Here is a 21,556-nt window from a genome sequence, read left to right as displayed (position 1 = left end):
AATGGTAATGAAGATGTTGAAATGGTCAAGATGAAATTGAAAGAATAATATAAAGTGATGGTGTTATGTTAGTGATGAGGTAGATGAAAAATGGCGATGAAAGTAGAAAAATGGTATAATATTGACAATGAAAATAAAATGAACAAATTAGCAAATAAAACGACTCTGAAAACAAGAATTTTTTAGTATGTATCTTGTAGTAGTCATTATTCATAATTGAAACATCATGAATCAAATTATGAATTTACAGTATGGTATGATTTAAAAAATGAAAGTTACAACAAACGAAACAATTCTTATTAATATTCTTATGTTTCATCCATTTTAATAATCTCTTCAAAATAATACAAAACATGATTTAATTGTAAACTAACATAATTTACCGATATTTAAAGATGTATTGTCCCTTTGACTAATTCAACAAAAACTTTTTTTTTTATATTTCGGAAAAAAGTGGGTCATTTTGAAGTATCATAATAGTTATTAACTTTCACCAAAAATTAGTCAAAAAAAAAATAATTTAACCGAAATACAGACGTTTTTTTGTTCAAATAATAACTTTGACTTCCAGTCAAAGTTTTCTATCAAAACATATCTCATAATGCAACGCGCTTGTTTGGCTACTCTGTATGCATAATCATAAAACTTCTTCGTGATCTGTGTGAAAACACCTTCCCAAACCGCGACGAGTTGCAAACAATCCTAATTAGCATCATGCATAATGCATACTAATCTTTGTTTACTTTCGCTTGTGACGATTTTCCAGACGAAATGTAATCAAATTAATTTACCTGTTTTAATTACGTAAACTTGTTGTTTTTGCCTCGAATTTTCGACTTAAAGTGAATAACTTTAATATTACTTTGATATGGCCAATTTATATTTGGAATATTTTTTTTTTCATTTTTTGTGTTTCAAGGGACAATACATCTTTAACTACAAATACCTATAACTAACTAAATTTTAACATTAAAAAGGAATAATTGAAATATAGTAGCATATGTTTCATTTTATGATATACTTAACATGTTATCTACAAATAAAAAATGGTTATTCATTCATTCATTTCCTTTATTTCGGATAGTCCAAAAATAGAATAAAACATTTCACCAGGAAATTAACAATAGCATTTTCCACAAAAACAACTTAAAATATAAATTTGCACCAACGTTAAAGATGCAGGTTGTGGAAGTACATCGACTATTAAATTAAACTATTACAACTGTCATGTTATGAAAATACTGTATCATTTATATGATTTACACACTAGCAACAAACAAAAAACACTTGAGGAATCTTTACCTCTTTTTGTTGACAATCTTCAAATTTAAACTCAGTTCAAGTTGTTATAATAATGTCACTGCCTATCAACATTATTTGAGGTGACTTTTTATGACCTGTTGAAATTTAGAAATAGAGTAGTATACCGTATGAGCCGTAAATCCGATAGAACATCTTGAGATTTCTACATCTCTCAGCTTTCATCATTACTCTGTACCCATTTTAATTTAGCAACTGATATTTCATCTTTGATATCTGAAAGGTCATTACCAATCAGATTTAGCATATTACTTTTTAATACTACTCCATTCCTTTCACATAGATTCAGTACATACAAAATAATACCACCTGAAAGATTGCAATTGGACAAATTAAGACGCTCTAGTCGTGGAGAAAATTTTAGTAAACAAGCTAATGTTGATCCTTCAATTGAAGCTAGGTTACACCCACTTAAATTTAACCTCTTCCATGTCAAATTCCTACCATATTTATTACAGGTATCTACAAGATCTCTTAGATTATCACCTGACAGGCTATAATCACGCCATTCAAAATTGTACTTATAACGGTTGCTAAAACTGCAAAAATGCACCAACCTTAAAAGCGTAACGCCATCAATATCCGAAAGATTATTTTCCTTTAGACGGAGCATAGGCATATCGGGTTTTAATACCACATTGTTTTTATCACATTCTATCAATAATTCTTTAAAAATACTACTAGAGAGATGGCAATTACGCATATCAAGAAGTTGTAGTTGTGAAGATAATTTCAATAAACAAGCTAATGTTGATCCTTCAATTGAAGCTAGGTTGCACCCACTTAAATCCAATATGTTCCATCTCAACACCCTACCCTGTTGATAACAGGAATCTACAAGACTGTTTAAGTGATCAATGGACAGGTTATTGTCATGCCATTTAAAAACCTCATGGAGATTTACCAAGCGAAAACATACATCAATGTCAATACCTGAAAGATTGTTTCCATTAAGAAGCATCCTATGTTTGACAGTATGCCCATTTTTATCACATTCATTCAATAAATCTGTTATGATACTACCAGAAAGATTACAATTGCTCATATCAAGTTCTTGTAATTTTGGAGAGAGCTTTAATAAGCAAACTAATTTTGATACTTCAAATAATGATAGATCAACCCCACTTAAGTTTAATGTTTTCCAATACAATATCCAACCATGTTCATAACAACAATCAGTAAGACTTATTAGCTGATCAACTGACAGGTAATAATCACACCATTTAAAATCTGGATACCATCTAGAACTTCCTAGATCCACCAACCTAAAAAGTAAAACACAATCAGCATCGGAAAGATCGTTTCCCTTTAGATTAAGCATACCAGATTTTAGTACCACATTGTTTTTATCGCATTAATTAAGTAGCTCTTTTAAGATACTACCTGACAGGTGACATTCACTTATGTCAAGATCTGTCAGTTGTGGAGAAGATTTTATTAAACACGCTAATTTGTTCATGCCAATTGAAGATAGGCGAATCCCACTTAAATTCACATTTTTCCATTTTAATATCCTACCATGTTCGGAACAGGCGTCTGCAAGACACATCAGCTTGTCAACAAGGCTATATTTACACCATTTAAAAGTGGAGTCAACACAATGAATTATATTTACCAAGCATGAAACATCAATATCGGAAAGATTGTTTCCCTTTAGATCAAACATTTCAGTTTTTAATGCCACTTTGTTTTTATCACATTCATTCAACAAATTTGTTAAAATACTTCCTGAAATTTGGCAATTTTTCATATCAAGATGGTTAAGTTGTGGAGACAATTGTAATAAACAAGCTATTTTTGACCCTCCAAATGAAGATAGGTTGAGCCCACGTATACTCAACTTTTTCCATGTCAATACTTTACCATGTTCACAACCGGTATCTAAAAGACTTTGTAGGTTATCAATGGACAGGTTATACTCATGCCAATCAAAAGTGTTTGTGTTATTATTCCTAATTAGATTCACCAACTTAAGAAGTGTAACACCATCAATATGTGAAAGATTGTTTCCCTTTAAATCAAACATTTTAGGTTTCAATGCCACTTTGTTTGTATCACATTCATTCAAAAAATCTTTTATAATACTACCTGAAATTTGGCAATTTTTCATATCAAGATAGTTTAGTTGTGGAGACAATTGTAATAAACAAGCTATTTTTGACCCTCCAAATGAAGATAGGTTGAGCCCACGTATACTCAAACTTTTCCAGGTCAATACCTTACAATGTTCACAACAGATATCTAAAAGACTTTGTAGGTTATCAATGGAAAGGTTATAATCATGCCAATCGAAAGTGTAATAACTATAACTATTTATGGTCACCAACTTAAAAAGCGTAACACCATCAATATCCGAAAGATTGTTTTCACGTAGATCAAGCATACCAGGTTTCAATACCACATTGTTTTTATCACATTCATTCAATAAATCTTTTATAATACTACCTGAAAGTTGGCAATACCTCATGTCGATTTTTTCAAGTTTTGAAGAGAATAATAAATAAGCTAATTTTGATCCTTCGATTGAAGATAGGTTGAGCTCACTTAAATTCAACATTTTCCATGTTAATAACCTATAGTTTCCGTGCATATAGGCATCTATGAGCCCGTTGAGGTTATCAATAGATAGGCTATAATCATGCCAATTATAAGTGTCTTTATCTACATATCTTTTATCTACATAAGTTAGATTCACCAACCTAAAGAGTGAAACACCATCGATATTGGAAAGATCATTTCCCATTAGATTAAACATGTTACGTTTCAATACGACATTGTTTTTATCACATTCACGCAATAAATCTTTTATGATATTACCAGAGAGATGGCAATTATTCATATCAAGATTCTGTAATTTTGGAGAGAATGTTATTAAATAAGCTAATTTCGATACTTCAAATGACGATAGGTAAAGACCACTTAGATTTAACCTTTTCCATGTCAATATCATATCTTGTTCGTAACAAACATCTACAAGACAACTGAGATGATCAACTGTCAGGTTATATGCAGTAAATTTGAAATCGGAAGTGTGATTTACCAACTTAAAAAGTAAATCCGTATCAATATCACTTAAATCAGTAGCTTCTAGCCCAAGGTGTAGATCATGTGGTAAAATATTATCAACAAGAAGTTTTCTCAACTTAACACTGTCAGACGGAAACTTAAGATATATCAGGTTTTTAGAAGAATATTTCAACAAATGAATCATGAATTTTAGACTATATGATTTATGAAATGAAACCTTGGCAAAGTTGTATTGAAATTGAAAATTGTCCATTACTACTGAAAGGATATCAATTGCTTCGTCTTTTACCAATGAATGAAATTGAAACAACACATCATCCATAAAGAAGTACGCCGTATCTTTATCCTTCATTACTCCATGTGCGATTATAAATAAATGAACTAGCATAGCACAAAATTTTTCTGTCGGTTTTATAGCTTTTGTTTGTATAAGCTTTGATAATATAGAACTCAGAAATACGTCTAAATATTGATATTGATAATCGCACTTGACCTGATATCTGCTCATAAGTTGTACCAAATGCTCATTTTTATATTTTTGCGTTTTGTTTGCATCAATAGATAGAAAATTTCTAAATGACTCAGACATATCTGAAAATGTTTCTTTGACTTCTTTATCAACATTTAATAGTGTTGCATCTAATTCCTCTATTACAGAATCTTCATGTTGTTCCTTGACATATCTGAAATACTTTGCTAGTGAATACAAGCTTGAAGCTTTCACTTTTAACCAATGTTTCATAAGTCTACCAGCACCAGCTCCTAGAAACCCTATAGTAAATATTATTGTCATATGTAGGTATGTATTTGACCTTATCATTTCACACTCTTCCTCTTTCAAATCACCTGACTGACACTTATCGGCAAGGTAAAACCCCGTTAATGCCTCTGAAACTAGCTTGTGTGGAGGAGCAAACAACTCCTTTCTATCTCTTTTACTGAGAGGTGGCTTTTTGTAAACAAATCCAATTTTCAGTGCCAAGTCTACTATTGATTCATCCTCAAACAAGTTTGTGAACTCATATTTGTCGATTATCAATACATTCGTCTTTAATCCTTCATACATGCATTGGCCTAATGCTAGTAGTGCAGTTTTATATTTAATTGGAATTCTGTCAAAATTTGCGATTCTGGTTCTGTTTACCCCACTAGATCCTTTGGATAGAAATTGATTTATAGTGCAGCAAATTAATTCCTTGAAAAGATCTAAAAGGTAAATCGGAAGGTCTCCGGATTCTTCCCATATGCTACAAATCATAAGTAATAGCAAAGGAGAAGAACAGAGTTCAATTAGGCCTATTGCTTTTGTATAAAAATTATTAGAATCCAAATGATACAAATTTAATTTTAATTCACTAATTAAATTTTCTCCTAATTTATGCTTTTTATTGAAGTATTTCCTAATATATTTATTCACACTTTTTTTACTGAATCCATTAACTTCAACATGAACATCACAGCTTTCAACAAACGTTGTAATATTTTCAGGTCGTGATGTTATTAATGTGGTAGTCTTGTAATTTGAGCCGAATTTCAACAACTGTAGTCTTTCTTCAGAACCTTGTTCTAACTCATCTAATCCATCTAATAGCAAAACTATTTCATCTTCATTTTCTATTATGAAAGTTTCAATTAATTCTTTAGGGTTTTGTTTTGATATTTTTTTCATACCATTAGCAAATTTAACAAGATTTATTTGATCAACAATACTATCTATGATCGTCTTTCCTGTCTCTATGTCTCTAATATTTAGTAGAAACAATACTTTGCTAGAAAATGTATCATCATTATCATTAGCCCAGTTATATGTTATGTACCTGAAAAGGGTTGTCTTCCCCATCCCCCCTTTACCTGTTATTAGAACTTTACATGAACTTTTAGGTTTAATAATCTGCAATACATCTTCCAAACTTGTAGGTTTAGTTTCCTTTCGTCTCGTTGCATGATCAACCGGTTTTTCTTTTGTAGATTGAAGTAAAGTGAGATCGGTAAATACGTCTGCAATATCAACTTTGTATTGTTCACCGAAAACCACCGATTCCATTAGGTTCATAGCTTTATATGAACCTTTTTGTTGTTCTTTCAGAAATGTCTTGATAGCTGGTGAATAAAATCAACATCAATTGTTATGATATGAATACGAGTTCTTAATAATATGAATATTAGAGGCGCTCGACCTTTACCAAAAAGTCTAACAGCGCTTACAATCGAAGCATGATAGATTTTGCTTTGCTATTGTAGTTTTACATTTCAAAAGTCAAATTACCGGGACATTTATTGTTCAAGAGTGTTTTTAGGAAGGCGTTTATTCGGGGAAGGCATTACGTTTTTTGGGTGTAATGGTAACATGTATAATCAAATAAATACCACATAGATATGAAAAAATATAACACAATGAATATCGAGAAATGATTAAATATCAAAATGATTGGTAAATTGTTGATCATGTCATGCAATCAATGAATTCTACTAAAAATAGAAATGTGTTGTAATACAATATTGTGCATGATGCAAAATAAATAAAGGCACCGAGGGCGTTTATTCGAGGGTTTATTCAAAGCGCGGCGTTTATTCGAATAAATACGGTAATTTAATTTTAATCTTCATCTAAGGTGACGTCAATTTAAGCATGTGACAGTTGAGTTGCCTTACTGTTAGTTGTGTTAATATTCAAATCGGATTTAGGAGAATATTTTTCTTTCCTTATTTGAAATACGCCGCATAGTTTAAAAGATAGTGACATAATGTCTCCAATTATTCGTTTTTGCGTAAAATATTTCATAATATTTTGTGTGTAGGCCTACACTTACCTTCATCGGTTGGTGATAGTTTGTTTCCTCCTTTACAAGAGGACAGCTCCATTTTTGTTTCAGTCAATTCCGCACCTAAAGCTAGAAAAACAATTTAAAAATTCTTCGTAGAAATATTAGTTTTAGCATTTACTCTATGTTCTAGGTGATTGTTTGATTTACAGTTTATTGACAAAATGGAATCAACCTATTGCTGAATTTATGATGTTCTCATTGGTTTATTTATTAAAATATTATGGCTGTTTCATTGATCGATGATAATTCAGATCGATCCTACTACCTTCCTTTAAGTAAGTCAACGGTTGGTTAAACTTCTCATTAGGCCTAATAGCAAGATAATGAATGAAAACTTCAAAGATACCTCTAATTTGTATAATTTAAACAACCAGTTCATACCGTTCCTTTTCATTGCTATTTTAAGGATTACTGTATAGATTATGTAGATATTACGTAAATTAAAAAATTATATAAGAAATATTTAATTTAAACAACAATAGAATGTAAAAGCTGTAACGTAAATATAGTTATTATTGAGAAAAAAATCATAAACAAATTGAGACAGTGGCGTTAAATGAAGAGTTTTATAAACACAGTATTAGGACCTAATCTTGAAAAACAACTTTAAATGTGTTTGAATAATGATAAAATAAAATGCTGTTGGTGAGGGGAATGTCCAGGAGGAAACTAGCCTGCTCTCGGGGATGGATCAACCATGAACCCCATCGCAACATTGCCTTGAATGAGTGTAGACTTTATAAATATATTCATTAATAAAAGTATTGATTATACCGCACATATTAGTTCTATCTAGAGAGAATGCCACTTGGCTTTTTATTGTATATTGTTCGATTGATATCAATAGGCCTATAATGTTATTTAACAAAAAAATGAAATACTAAACAAAAATGAATAAAAAAATTAATGCAGAATGATTGCTAGTCATACAGTACTTCAAATACATCCAACCTAAATCTTTAATTATGATCAGATTTGTGACTATTAGAATCCTTAATCAGTGGTCAACTAAATGTAAAAACATAGGCCTACATACCGTAAAGTTCTTCCTGTGACCGTTTCCCAACTAGACTTGCAAATATTTTGATTTTTTCTGGATTATCATCCAAATCTCTGTCGATTTCTAATTGTAAAACTGCATCCCAAATATTTGGCGTTTCAGTAGGTAAATCATAATGAGAAATAACTCTTTGTAAATCAAGTTGTTCACTTTGTTTCAATGCCCGAAACAGTTTTTTTCGGTATGGGAATAAAATGTTTACAGTGTTTTGAATATTGTTATCCTTCATGTACTGAAGTACCAGATCTTCAGCATGCTTTAAGCGTGTTACCTTAGCAATATCTAATAGAAGACTGACATTCTGCGGCGTGATTTTACCTTCTTCGTGGAGTCTATTGAATAAGAACATTCCTATAAAACGTGGGTCTGTAATGTCCCCTATGTCTAGGTTATCAAAGAGACAGAATCTTAACCATCTGTATTTTTCCTTTTCATAGTGTCTACTGAGATCCGATTTCAATTGCCGAAATTTCTCTTCAGCGTTTTCCATTTTACTGTTTGTTTTCAGTCTGCAAAAGTTAATAAAATCAGGAATTACTAAATTAATTTTAATAATGAAAATATAACTGGATTGTTATGAATCATATTTTTAATTTGGGAAAAGTACAGCTATAAGTACGTAGGATGTGTGTCCACATTACAACATTACTATGAAATAGTTGAACCAATATAAAGTTTACATTGGGAAAATCTGGATTCCTTATATTTGAACTGTTACCGTAACATTATAATCTGTACTGTACTGAGTGAGTGGCTGAGCGGTTAAGACAGTGGAACCGTAATCCATAGCCATAACATCGGCAAGGGTTCGAGGCTCACTCACTCCATGGTTCCAGTCTTTTCGGATAAGGACTATAAACCGTAGGTCCTGCAGTGTTTTGAAGAACCTAGTACATCTTTCGAGTAGGGGGTTACCCCGGTGTACTAGTTCACATGCACACTGTCGTGGACAGACGTAATGGCGCCGTAGTTGGCTGCCGATGACACGATGTGACCCTTAGGGGAGAAGAATGTTGTTGAAAAGGTGTAACATCTAAGTCCACAGCGCTCTGATCTTCATGAAATAGGGCTATATAAATGTCGCATTACATTAATGTTAGATTACTGACACTATTGCCAAATAGCTCATAATGTTGGCAATTTCTAGGAATCGGAATATTATTAGAGTACAATGAACATTCACTTTATACTACTGCTGTTTTCGTTTCACCCAAAAATAGAATAACTGTTTACAATTCGGGTCTTGTTAATCGAGGAATGTTAATAATCCATAAGTACATGACTGCTGACAGCTCATCTAAACCATTGCAAATATAGTCATAGTACGGGTGAAAACTTTTAAAAACCAATGCTATGGTATAATTTAAAGGTATGCCCTTTTTCGTTAGAATGAAGAAAACAATTTTCACAATACATGTAGATTGAAAAAGAATTTAAAATTAGCCTGCTAAAAAATACTTCAACCTATTTGTTACAGGACTCTACTATCACAATTCTGAACGTATTGATTGAATCGTTGGAATGCCTCTAAATTCCTAAAAATGCTTAAATCGCTTTTATATCTTGGTTCACATCCATTTAAACGGTAGGCTACAACTTTTAACACAATGTAATACTGTGTAGTATTGACGTCACTCTTCAGCTTAACTTCAGGAAATAAGAATTAAAAATACTTAGAGTCGTCTTCGGCCTATACCCTTTCAAAACTTTCGTCATCTAAAAGCGTAAGTATAGGCTATTTGGTGAAACGCATATGTCAAGTAAAACACATGTAAAATTTAACGCATATCAAAGTAAAAACGCATGTAACGTTTTACAGCTTGTGACGTTACAGCTTGAACCGTTTTACAGCTCTATCGTTTAGTAGTACTAGGCTTACAATGCAATTGAAAATAAATACTTACAATTAATATGTTGAACCGGTAAATGTACATTCACATAAATGTAGGTGAGGCTCAGGTATCTTTATATACAGCATATACATTCTTAATTATTTGCTAAAAGGCAGTTTATTTACAGTTTAGCGATGTATGTAGGTCCACTTTTACATGAGCCACTCCTTATTATTTTATACTTATACACGTCACAGTGTTGATCAACTGATTTGCTGCGATACGATGAACTTGCTTAATAATTGTTCATATTTCTATTATATTCTTCACAGTTAAATGGACACATACATTCATTTTCTATAAAGAATAGCAAAACTGGTTTATACTGGTTCAAACAATAATATGACTTGAATTGAGGATCTTTGCCGTGACAATCGAAAAACCTTTGAACCTCCATCGTCAAAGGTTCATATAACTTAACTCTTTTATTTACGGTTGTTGCCATTCTAAAACAAGGAAAGAAAAATAGTGTGAAAAGAAATGATAAAAGAATTTAACTGAAATTGGCAATTTAATACATAGAGGACAAAATATGATTATTATGGACAGAAAACCAGAAAGTTTATATTTTTGTCACATAATTTATGCCTGTTTACAGGTTTAAATAGAAAATATCACATTACTTTTAAGGTCACCATGATACTACAGTAGGCCTACTGTATAGGCATTCAAGCCTAGGTGTTTAGTAAAAAGGACGAACGTTTTTTATTTCTCATTAAGCAAGAACCTGAAATCTCTATAAGAGGAGTCGAGTTCCACAGCCTGCACTGATTCAGAAAGTCAAGATACGTACTACCATTAATAACTTTGATGGTTGTGTTAATCATCCCACCCTAAACCAAATCTTCATGACTTTAAAGTAAAAACAAACTTAGGCTTTAATAAAAATATCAACATGAAAATCTCTCAAAATGGATTCAAGAAAAAACAAAACAATTTGATTACATCATCAGAAAGGGAAATTCCCTTTTCTAAAATGTACGTATGATGGCGCTATATATGAGCTCTGGAGCCGGCCAACAACAGCACTCAGCCACCCTCGCTCCTCCTGTTTTATTCTAAAACCAGGTCAAGAGAGTAGGCCTAGGCCTAAACCTACAGGTTTTTCCCAATTAATAGAATATCGTCGTCCAATTTGTAGAAGGTATTTATGTTAATAGGTAGGAGTAGACCCAATTTAAGAGAGGCCTATTGCTGTACTGTACCTAGGCCTACCTAGGCTTATAAACCTATCCTATCTAGCTAGGCTATACTCCTACTTTTTATACTACTAGGCCTAGGGCCTAGTAGGCCTAGGCCTATTACTTTTTTTAGTTTAGACTTAGTTAGTTAGTTAGGCCCTCCATCCAGCAGCATTTAGATAGGCTGGATAGGCCTATAATATTGTATAATTATTATACCTACTAGCTAGGCCTATAAAGTATAATGTAGATAGGCTAGTAGTACTAGTTAGTAAGTATATTATAAGTATAGTAGTAGCTAGTACTCCTAGTATTACAACTAGTAGTAGCCTAGTATACTATAGTCTACTAAATACTACTAGTTAGGCCTAGTCCTTCTAACTAAGTAGTACAGTAGTCTGGTAGAGTGTAGTATTCTATTCTCTAGATAGGCCTAGTAGGCTTAATTAGGCCTAGTAGGCTAGGCATACATATTATTAGCCTAGAGTAGCCAGTTTCATGATGTGGTGGTTATTATGTATGTAATATGGATTTTACCTGCAAAAATAAGACCGCCAAATTTGGAAAAATGAATTATCGGGAGGTTTTATGAACTATAGGGGTGCTATAATACAGTACATCAAAATATAAAGGGCGTTATAAAATAAAAACCCATAAGATATTAGTATCTATAATTGTAAATCAGGTGCCATCCAAAGACAGAAAATGTGGTGCTACCTCATTTCACTTATTTAACAACGCATTAATTGATTATACTGATATTAGGCCTATGTTTTCTATTCTCTTATCAATATCTAGAGTAGTAGAAATTAAAAATGTATATCGGGAGATTTGGGAGGTGTGCAAACTTTTTCCGCAACTGAAATTTTACAAAGAAACCAAATTAAACCTAAATCACCATTTTTTGGCTTATTTCTTTACAGTATTAAAATGACTTTCTATGTCCAGGAACTATCTTCTTTAACTTTGTATATACATTTTACTACCGTAATAATTTCAGAAAAATAATCAAAATTTTTTATTTGAAATTATTAAGGTGTCTTTTTTGAAATGGTTTCCATTCGAATAAACACCCTCAAGAAAGAAGTGAATTGAAGCATGCCCTCTAAATATTCGCAGTCACCAATCATTCAGTTTCGGGACTGTCGACTTCTTTACAAGCATGAAATTGTCAGAGAAGACCTTTGGGTAAGAGATGGAATAATCTTGGATCCAGAGAAGTTATTCTATGAAGAAAAAGCATATGCAGACATCCAGTATAATTGCAATGGAAGACTGATCGCTCCAGGATTTATTGATGTACAAATTAATGGTATGTATTCAGGTGTCCTCCTCAATTTAACTGGCAAAGATTGTTAAATGTTAAGATTAAGAAAATTAACAGTTCCTGGCCAAAACTGTCCGGTTTATTGAGAAGTTGTATAGCCTTGTCATAGGTTTAACTGGCCATCGGTCTGTGGACCTGTGCTAAATTGAACTCTGCTCTAATCAAGGCAATCTAACAACAGGACACTATGCTTGTCTTGCCAAGATAGGAACTCGGGCTTTGATCTTATGTCTGGCTGCAAAAAATACCATAAATTTCTACTATGTACATATTCTCCAGAGCATGGAAATAACCCTGTCACAGCCGCAGGTAAACCCTTTGATCTCTGGAGCTCAGCATCATGTTAGTGTTAGATTGCCTTGTTCTAATTAAGTCCATACGTATAATCACATCTCCAAATTTAGGCTTAGTTCAGACACAAATAGATCTTATTGGTAACGTGATCCCAAGTATAATCCCGCCCACCTATACTCCCTAAATTTTATACCTAGCCCACCTGGTCAATTAAAGATATATCATTTTATATTATATTATTTTATAGTATATTATATTTTATTTTCTACATTCAATTGTTTTCGTAAGGTTGCTTTGGGGTTGATTTTTCATCCAACACTGAGAACGTAGAAGCTGGACTTCAGAAGGTTGCTCAAGGTTTGCTGGAACATGGTGTTACGTCTTTCTGTCCCACCGTCATAACATCTAGTCAGGAGATATATAAAAAGGTACAGTATGTAACTGTACGAACATTTAAGTATCTGTTATACTGTAGGTCGCAGCTGTCAAGTCAAATAGTCGATCTGCTGACCCTCAGAAACATATGAACATGCATAGAATGTCTATTGGACTCAATAGCTGCATAGGAACCTGTAAACTAACTCATTAGGTTTTTACTTTCTCCTCCTTGATATAAAAACTACTCCCATAAAATTGTCTACTCCAGTGTTTAGGGTTCATGAAAAAAATACAGTGCAGCACTTCTGTATTTTTGTATTTTTTTTTAATTTTAATAATTTCACTGATAAATTCAAGTAGACAATGTAAAATTTCAATTTTATTGTTTTACTTATTTACAGATATTGCCAAAGATAAAAAAGACAATAGGAAGCAAAAAGGGTGCTGGTATTTTAGGTAATAACTTGGATAATTGATTTTATTTCTTATAAAAGTGTAATGCATACCCCGAGCAAAGTCTTCAATTATTTAGCAACATCTTTGGGTAATCATGCACATTGCAATGACTGCATTGTGCCTATGAATTTGCATTCAATTGAGAGCCATAGAATTAAATATTTCAGCTATAATAATCACAAGAATTCCTATACTCTTCCAGGTGTTCATTTAGAGGGTCCTTTTATAAGTAAGGAGAAAAATGGTGCACATCCTGTCAACCTTATCAAGTCATATGACCAAAATGGTTTCCAGGATGTTCTAAATATTTACCAAAATCTTGAAGATGTTGCAATAGTTACTCTGGCTCCAGAGCTTTCCAAGAGTGCAGATGTGATTAGAGAATTACGCAAAAGAAATATAGTTGTTTCAGTTGGTAAATATCCTTTTGTTAAAAAGTAAAGTACTATTAATTTAAAAAGATAATTTCCCTATCCATTTGGAATTCACTCCAGGAAGTGGTAGTCACATGATGCAATTTTGACCAATCACATTCTCATATTTACAGTAAACAGTAGACATTAAACAGGCATGAATTTTAAATTAAATATTTGTAACAGAAATCAAGACGAAAAAACATGAATTTTGGTCAAATACAAAATTTGGCAATATTCTGCCATAAAAACCAGGAAGACTTTTTTTCAGTAGTTAGGTAGTTAACCTAATGTAATAACATGTCTGGTGACTCCCTAGAAGGTGAAAAAAGATGGTGAATATACGGTGGATAATTTTTGCTATAACATGAAAACAAAAATCTGAAGTTGAATAAAAATACCAGAAATGTAAAATTCAAGTTATATTACCTATATTTAGTCATCCGATAACATTTTTTGCCACACCGTTTAGTTTTCATAGCTTTTTAAAATACCTCTCTATTTACACAATTTGTGTACAAAAGAATAGAGATTTTACAGTGTAATTTGAACTATCTCCCCACTGATAAGAAAGTGCTTATTTTCAACAAGCTCGTGTAACACAAATAAAATCCCAAAAATTATGAAACATAGGGGAAACTATAGATCGATGATTATTGGAATGTATGATCAATAGAAATTTTTTGCCTGCACCTGGCCTTTAAAGACATCTGAAATAATATTTAGTTTACACATTGCTTTTAGATGACATTAAAATGGCCTTTAAAATGATTAAAAGGAAGCCTCTATTTAGGGGACAGTTTCCCGTGAAACAAACAACGGGCAATAAATGTTTTAAACACCTATTCAAGTCAACGATTTTATTAAGGGGACACATTGTTTGGTCCTGAAGGTGTTCCCATATAGGGGTTCTACTGCATACCACCATAATCTTGTATTGTACCATGATTGTACCACCAAAATGTATAAATCTGTGGATTGTGTCAATCATGGTATATGTGATAGTGTTAAGTCTGCCTTTTTCACAATGATTTTGACACCTTATTTAACTTGTTAAAACCATTTTAATCCTTTGATTCGTGTGAATCTTCATTTTGATGTGTGTATTGTACAGTTTTTATATGTTTCTCCTAAGGGAGGTGAATAAATTTGAATATGAATTTGTATAAATTTCAATGTTCATTGATTCTTTTCCTTGTAGGTCATTCAATGGGTAACTTGTCTGATGCAGAGACTGCAACAACGCATGGTAGTACCTTTATAACACATCTTTTCAATGCTATGTTACCGGTAAGAATATACGAATACTAACAAATATATATTGTAGAACTTCTAATAAGGGGACACCTTCAGGACCAAGCAAAGTGTCCCCTTAATAGGGGTGTTCTCTCAAGCATAAGTGATTACATTCACTTCCCTTCTCAAATGTAGCAACCCTATTCACAGGACAAACATACGCAATATGCTCTGCAAAAAAAAAATTATGATTTGAGTTGTTCTTTGTCATGAGAATCCTGGCGTCTGATAGGATTTGAAACCAGGACCATGGGTCGGTAGGCAAGCATCTTAACCGCCAAGCTTCAACTCCACGCCACAGTGGTATTTAAATGATGCAATAATTAGCATTAGGACTATCATAATTGTATTTGATTTGAAAGAAATAAATGTTAATTTGACTTGATTTACTCTTGAGGAAAAAGTACATTTAGTTTCTTCACCCTTTTAACAAATGTTCTCTTGTCTAGTTTCACCATCGTGACCCTGGTATAGTAGGACTTTTAACAAGCAGTAAAATCCCTGAAAATAGTAGAATATTTTACGGAATGATATCAGATGGTATACACACGCATCCAGCGGCTTTACGTATTGCACATAGAGCTCATCCTGATGGTAAGATAGCGATGATTGTAAAACATGTAATTTGTATCGGTACCATATTAGCATAGATAATATTATAAGTGGTCAGATGTTTGTAACTTTATACTAAGTACAGTACATTTGAGAATACAAGTTCTGGTTGGGATTCAAACCTACCATCTCAAAATAACTAGCCTGGTGTTCATACCTTTATCGCTGATGGCTGGGGTTGGACTCCAGCCAAATGAAGCAACTTTAAATAGTTTTTAAATTATCATCCTGATAATATTATAATAAATACTTATCTCTTTTTATGAATATAAACATTTAAATGTGCTTCACATAATAAAAAGAAATATAACATAACATATAACATATATAAAATTCACTTTTACTACACAACACAAAAATTAATTTTTTGACTGTTATTACTACCACCACAAATTGAAAATATGAAACATTTAAAAGACAAAATGAAACAATTATGGGTCTAGATCTGGAATGTTAGATCACCCTGGAATATAATTCTAGCCGGGTTTAAGCCAACATATTTTACATATAATGGTGATGGGTATAGAACCACACCAATACCTTCAACCCAACACACTGAAGAGGGGTGTGCTGTGGTATTAAAACATATATTATTTGTTTTTCAGGAGAGTGTACCCCTCTAAAGCTCTGTTTACACTATCACTAACTAGTTTGTCAAAAAAAGTGTGATGTGTCCAAATATGGTAGTGATATGACCAAATATGGTAGTGATATGACATCATTGTGTCCATAAATGGGCACATCACATTTTTTTTGTCACATAAAGTTTGACAAGGCTTAATAGTTGTGTTCCCTTAATAGAGGGTTCTACTGTGTTATATCTTTTTATGTTTGTTAAAGGAATCGTCCTAATAACGGACGCAATGGCAGCGATGGGTTTGTCTCCAGGATGTCATAATCTGGGAAGTCAGGTTGTAGAAATCAACGGTAATAGTGCTCACTTAGCAGGAACAACTACATTAGCTGGGAGGTCAGTTTTATTGTATTTGTTTCATTCACAAAAATGATCTGAAAAAATATCCTAAAAGGCCAACTCAGACAGCAACGAACGACGAGGCCTGATGAATAATCTCTTCAGAAGAAAATTAAAGTTCTCCCGATGACCTAAAAACCAGCCCCCTACGCTATCCTGACGACAGGTCTCGTCAGGATTCAACTCACACAGTAATGATGAGTCAAGATGTTCGTTGTGCCTCATCGTACGATGCTGTCTGAGTTGGCCTTAAGATAGCCAAAAAAAATGAAATATGAGGAACCATTTTCACTGCTCCGTTCTCCAGCACTTTGAAGCTCCCATGAGAGCTTGTCGGAACAGTATTCACAAGAGCTCAGGTAAAAAAGGCCTTCGTCTATCCTATCCAATAATAGATAAGCTCAACGCTTACAAGAGAATGTATGCACTACAAATGATGTTTTTTTCTTCTCAAATTCTGTAGTATTGCAACGATGCAAAAGTGTGTAAAGCATTTTAAACTGGCATCTGGCTGCAGCACAGTTGAAGCTCTAGAGGGCGCTTCTCTCCATCCGGCACAGCTCCTTGAAATTGAGCAGAGGAAGGGTACTTTAGACTATAACACGGATGCTGATTTTGTATTTCTGGATGACGACCTTAATGTCCATGCAACGTACATTGCTGGGGAATTAGTTTGGCCAAGGCAAACAAGTCATTCTATGGCTTAAGTAAAATCACCCGATTCCCTTTTAATTTCATTTATTGTGCTTATTTTTTATCGTTGATCCAAATCATCTCCAGCCTATAATTCAAAAGATTTTTATCTATAATGTAAAAGGTTGAATATATCACAGCAGGTATGAGACCTCTTAACTTGTCAAAACTATAGAGGGTGCTATGACAGTTTGAAATTACATCAAACCAGGTGCTGGGATTCCAAGGTGCTGCTATTAATAGAAATATATTGGCATCTATATAGTACTGTATACAATAATGAATATTTATGAGTGTAAAAAAAAAGTACTATTAAACAATCATTTAATAGCGCATACTATTGCATGCCATGTGACCCGCATTCGTCCAATCAAATGACGGGAATTTATTTAGGTGTTATATGATAAACAATACAGCATGTCTTAGCGTGCTAAGGGTGAAAATAGAGTACCAACTCAATATTCCAGTTATTAATCAATGCATGAATTTATTATAAAAATCTAGTTAATAGACCGATATCAGTAGGTTTGCCTTCAAATTTAAGATAAAATTAGCAACATAAAGCTGGGCATATTTACATTTTTATTTAGAGAAAATATATACAAAAACTTAAAAGTGTAAAAAGCCAAAAAAAAACACAATTTGGTGCATTTGTGTATACCATCCTAAAAGCCATGCAAATGTATTTTTATTTATATATTACTTCTCTATAAAATAAAATATAAATTTATAACAATTATATAAATTTCAGTATGTTTTATTGTTTCCAGTAAGTTTATTATACAATATATTAAATGTGAATTACAACTAACACATAATTATTATATACCCCACCTATCCCATCATTGTCAGTCCCTGTATTAGCTACTTCTAGTTAAATACAGCATATGATACAAACTGTATGTCATTGTCTGACTTACCCAATTCATTGCAATAGGGTCTTGTGATTAAAGCCCGTTTTCCAATAGGTAAATTTATTTGGACGAATCGAAAGCGTTTTTTTCATATTCATATTTTTATGTACTGTATGTTTTATGACGCAAATAATGAACAACCAATCAGAGCTCAGGAATGTTAGATTTGTGTGAATAGATTCACCTAGTGGAAAACAGGCTTAACATGGGTACTGCAAAGTGGGAGCAGGTAACCTGGGCGGATCCAGGGGGTGGGAAGGGGGGCCACTCTCCCCCTTTTGAAAACTAAAGATGAAATTGTCTACTTTTGACAGACTATTAATTTAATTATATGCAAAATATTATTAGCACTTCCCATTTAAAAGGCCTGAATCCGCCCCTGGGTATCAAGAACATATTTAGCAATTTAACAAAATAAGAGGGCTATGGCCTGGTAACAATTAACTTACCTCTAATAGGTGCAAGAAGTTTACTATTGTTACTAATCTCTGATAGGAGGTAGTTCATTCACCTTCAACAAATCAAGATTGTGCAAGTTGTGCCCTGATCCCATAATCTTAACAGTGGGCTTTCTGCAATACTGACTTTTAAATTTAACAATTTGTAAAAGTATTTTATAACAAAATAACACATCTCTTATTTACCTGATTTTAAATTACTAGGTAATTTGCAGAGGAACAATCATTAATTTTAAATCCCCCAAATCCATACCTTACTAGCGACCATGTGCAGTTGTGTTTCAGTATAGTAATTAGGCAATTAATGGAAGACACAAAGAAATCAGTAATTTTACAGTACATTGTTAAAACTACCATCTCCCCATTGTTTTTTAAAGTAATCATGATTAAACATTCAATTTTATTAGTAAAACAGTTGTTTGTGCAATCATGCCTTCCTCATCCTGATTAAACTATACGTTGATAATTGTACTGTACATTTGCAACACGGACAATTATCCAGCTTCAATTATTTTAGGCAAAAAGTGACTGTAGGCAAACCCCTATTACATTCTGTATATACTTTCAAGCCCCCCCCCCCCCAATAAATGTACAGGTGTTGTAATTAAATGAAGACTCTACTAAGGCCAATTTCTCTTTCTTTGTGGATGTTTTTAACTGCCAGGCCTTTCAATGGATGCAAACTTCATACCCAGTCATAATGTTCAGGTATCAAATACAGTTCCTGTGGTACTGGGCTTTAATAATATAACCCCCTTCCCAAAATAAAAAAAAACACCCCTATTGAAGTTTTTGACAACCTGAGTGTTTTTCATGGTGTATCTTTAGTCTTCTTTTTCAGTTTCCTGACTCGATTCAAAATATGAAATGTAAATAAAACAAGCTAGAATAACATGCACTATAATTACTGCAACAATGGCTCCATAAAAACTGCTATTTCTACTGTTCATTAAAAACATACCTGAAAAAAAAGGGAATATAAAATATGTAAATATCAAAATTGTTGAAAGTTAAATAATACCTTGTAATTTATTATTATTATTATTATTATTATTATGTAGATTTTACCTAGGGCTTAGGTAGATCATTAAGCGTGTGACCGATTTCGTTGCTGATATCAAGTGAATCATTTAGAATTGGGGCCAAGTTGCAATTAAAATTGTAAGTCATGATAACTTTGGTATTCAATGTTCTTTATCGCATCTAAATTCTAATCTACAGTTTGAATATAGTTACCTTCGAATATCATACTCTTGGTAATAAAATACATAGATACAGGTAAAGTAATCATCAATACAGTGAATATCAACAATGTTTTACCCACACTTGATAGAGTTGAAACACCCCTGTAAAATAGAAATTTAATTAACAATAACATAGTTATACAATTGTCCTTATAGTTTATAGTAATAGCACATACAAGTAGGCCTAGTGATACCAAAACAATGAATGCATGTGATAATGTGAACATTTTGCAGCTAGCTCATTGGATTGTTATTACTGTTTGTTACTCGTACAACTCGTTAGGCTCTAATAAAAGTGCAATTCGCAAACTGTATTTTAAAAAACCTACCTAGCCTACCAGAAGCATTGTTTGTAAACGGTCCTAGCCCTATTTAGCTAGGCCCTACACTGTAGCTAGGCAATAGAGTAGTAGGGCCCTGGCCTAGCAGGCCTACTACCTAGCTAGTACCAGGGCCCGGTAGGCCTCTAGCCTAGGCCTAGCTCCTACTAAACTTAGTAGTCTAGGCCTAGCCTAGCTTAATTAGGTAGCTCTGGTCTGCCTACCTAGCGGATTAGTCCTACCTAGGCCTATACGATGTCTTTATTTAATATTGGCCTACGTGAAGTTTATAAAATTGAATGAAAATATCCTTACGTTTGAAAGGTTCGCCGATCCACATTCATTTTGCTAAATATAAGTTAATAAAATGAGACAAATTTTACTGTGCTTCTCGTGTCGTCACGGTGTTTAATATTTTTTTTCGGCCGGCAATAAATCGTTCCTTATAACTATGTCTGCTACCACCAACGTTGAGAACAAGTTTTATATTTTGGTTTTTGTTGTGTACTGTCAAAGAATATATATCACAAGAATGAGTAATCCGCGATTTTCCCTGTAACAGTAATATTGTCCATGTGGTAGGGCGCCGCCATAAGTGTGGATGTATCTGGGATGTATACAACTTTTTGTGACGGTTTCAACATGGAGGTATTTTATTTTATACCTCCATGGTTTCAATAATCAAAGGCTAGACCACCGGTAGTATTTTCATGATAAAAAATGTTATCAACTACATGCCAACATCATGTTAAATACTATTTGGATATTTAATTGTTCGTTTTATGCAATTTATTTAGTAAAAACTGCCGTATAAACAGTTTGCTTTATCAACCGGGCGCTACGATAGCGTGACCGGGCGTGTTGGTGTTTACG

General features: G+C 33.0%; 4 protein-coding genes across 5 annotated transcripts; 1 reads left to right on the top strand and 3 right to left on the bottom strand.

Moving 5' to 3' along the window:
• Positions 1 to 323: 323 nt before the first annotated feature.
• LOC140049329 (uncharacterized) lies at positions 324 to 10,542 on the bottom strand. Its single transcript, XM_072094201.1, has 5 exons — positions 10,137 to 10,542; positions 8,209 to 8,741; positions 7,158 to 7,238; positions 6,199 to 6,447; positions 324 to 2,585 (listed from the first exon to the last, which is right to left on the bottom strand). Exons 2-5 carry the CDS (start codon positions 8,720 to 8,722, stop codon positions 2,572 to 2,574), a joined length of 858 nt encoding a protein of 285 aa, XP_071950302.1. The 5' UTR covers positions 8,723 to 8,741; positions 10,137 to 10,542; the 3' UTR covers positions 324 to 2,571.
• LOC140048877 (uncharacterized) lies at positions 2,675 to 6,192 on the bottom strand. Its single transcript, XM_072093681.1, has 2 exons — positions 3,184 to 6,192; positions 2,675 to 2,733 (listed from the first exon to the last, which is right to left on the bottom strand). Exons 1-2 carry the CDS (start codon positions 6,185 to 6,187, stop codon positions 2,675 to 2,677), a joined length of 3,063 nt encoding a protein of 1,020 aa, XP_071949782.1. The 5' UTR covers positions 6,188 to 6,192.
• Positions 10,543 to 11,138: 596 nt separating the features above from the next.
• LOC140048934 (N-acetylglucosamine-6-phosphate deacetylase-like) lies at positions 11,139 to 18,431 on the top strand. Of its 2 annotated transcripts, none has more exons than XM_072093733.1 (9): positions 11,139 to 11,268; positions 12,342 to 12,617; positions 13,215 to 13,354; positions 13,706 to 13,760; positions 13,963 to 14,175; positions 15,375 to 15,463; positions 15,919 to 16,063; positions 16,922 to 17,051; positions 17,518 to 18,430. In XM_072093733.1, the coding sequence occupies exons 2-9, from the start codon at positions 12,404 to 12,406 to the stop codon at positions 17,759 to 17,761; spliced, it is 1,230 nt and encodes a 409-aa protein (XP_071949834.1). In that variant the 5' UTR covers positions 11,139 to 11,268; positions 12,342 to 12,403; the 3' UTR covers positions 17,762 to 18,430. The 2 variants fall into 2 exon arrangements, with proteins under 2 accessions (XP_071949834.1, XP_071949835.1); XM_072093734.1 differs by having other exon boundaries at positions 11,148 to 11,225; positions 17,518 to 18,431.
• Positions 18,432 to 18,433: 2 nt separating this feature from the next.
• Positions 18,434 to 21,105, bottom strand: LOC140048935 (vacuolar ATPase assembly integral membrane protein VMA21-like). Its single transcript, XM_072093736.1, has 3 exons — positions 20,999 to 21,105; positions 20,356 to 20,465; positions 18,434 to 20,080 (listed from the first exon to the last, which is right to left on the bottom strand). Exons 1-3 carry the CDS (start codon positions 21,025 to 21,027, stop codon positions 19,944 to 19,946), a joined length of 276 nt encoding a protein of 91 aa, XP_071949837.1. The 5' UTR covers positions 21,028 to 21,105; the 3' UTR covers positions 18,434 to 19,943.
• Positions 21,106 to 21,556: the final 451 nt, after the last annotated feature.

Source organism: Antedon mediterranea, chromosome 5, assembly GCF_964355755.1.
Source record: "Antedon mediterranea chromosome 5, ecAntMedi1.1, whole genome shotgun sequence".
Taxonomy (NCBI): domain Eukaryota; kingdom Metazoa; phylum Echinodermata; class Crinoidea; order Comatulida; family Antedonidae; genus Antedon; species Antedon mediterranea.
The sequence above is the reverse complement of the archived record's forward strand: the minus strand, read 5'-3'. Positions and strand labels throughout refer to the sequence as shown.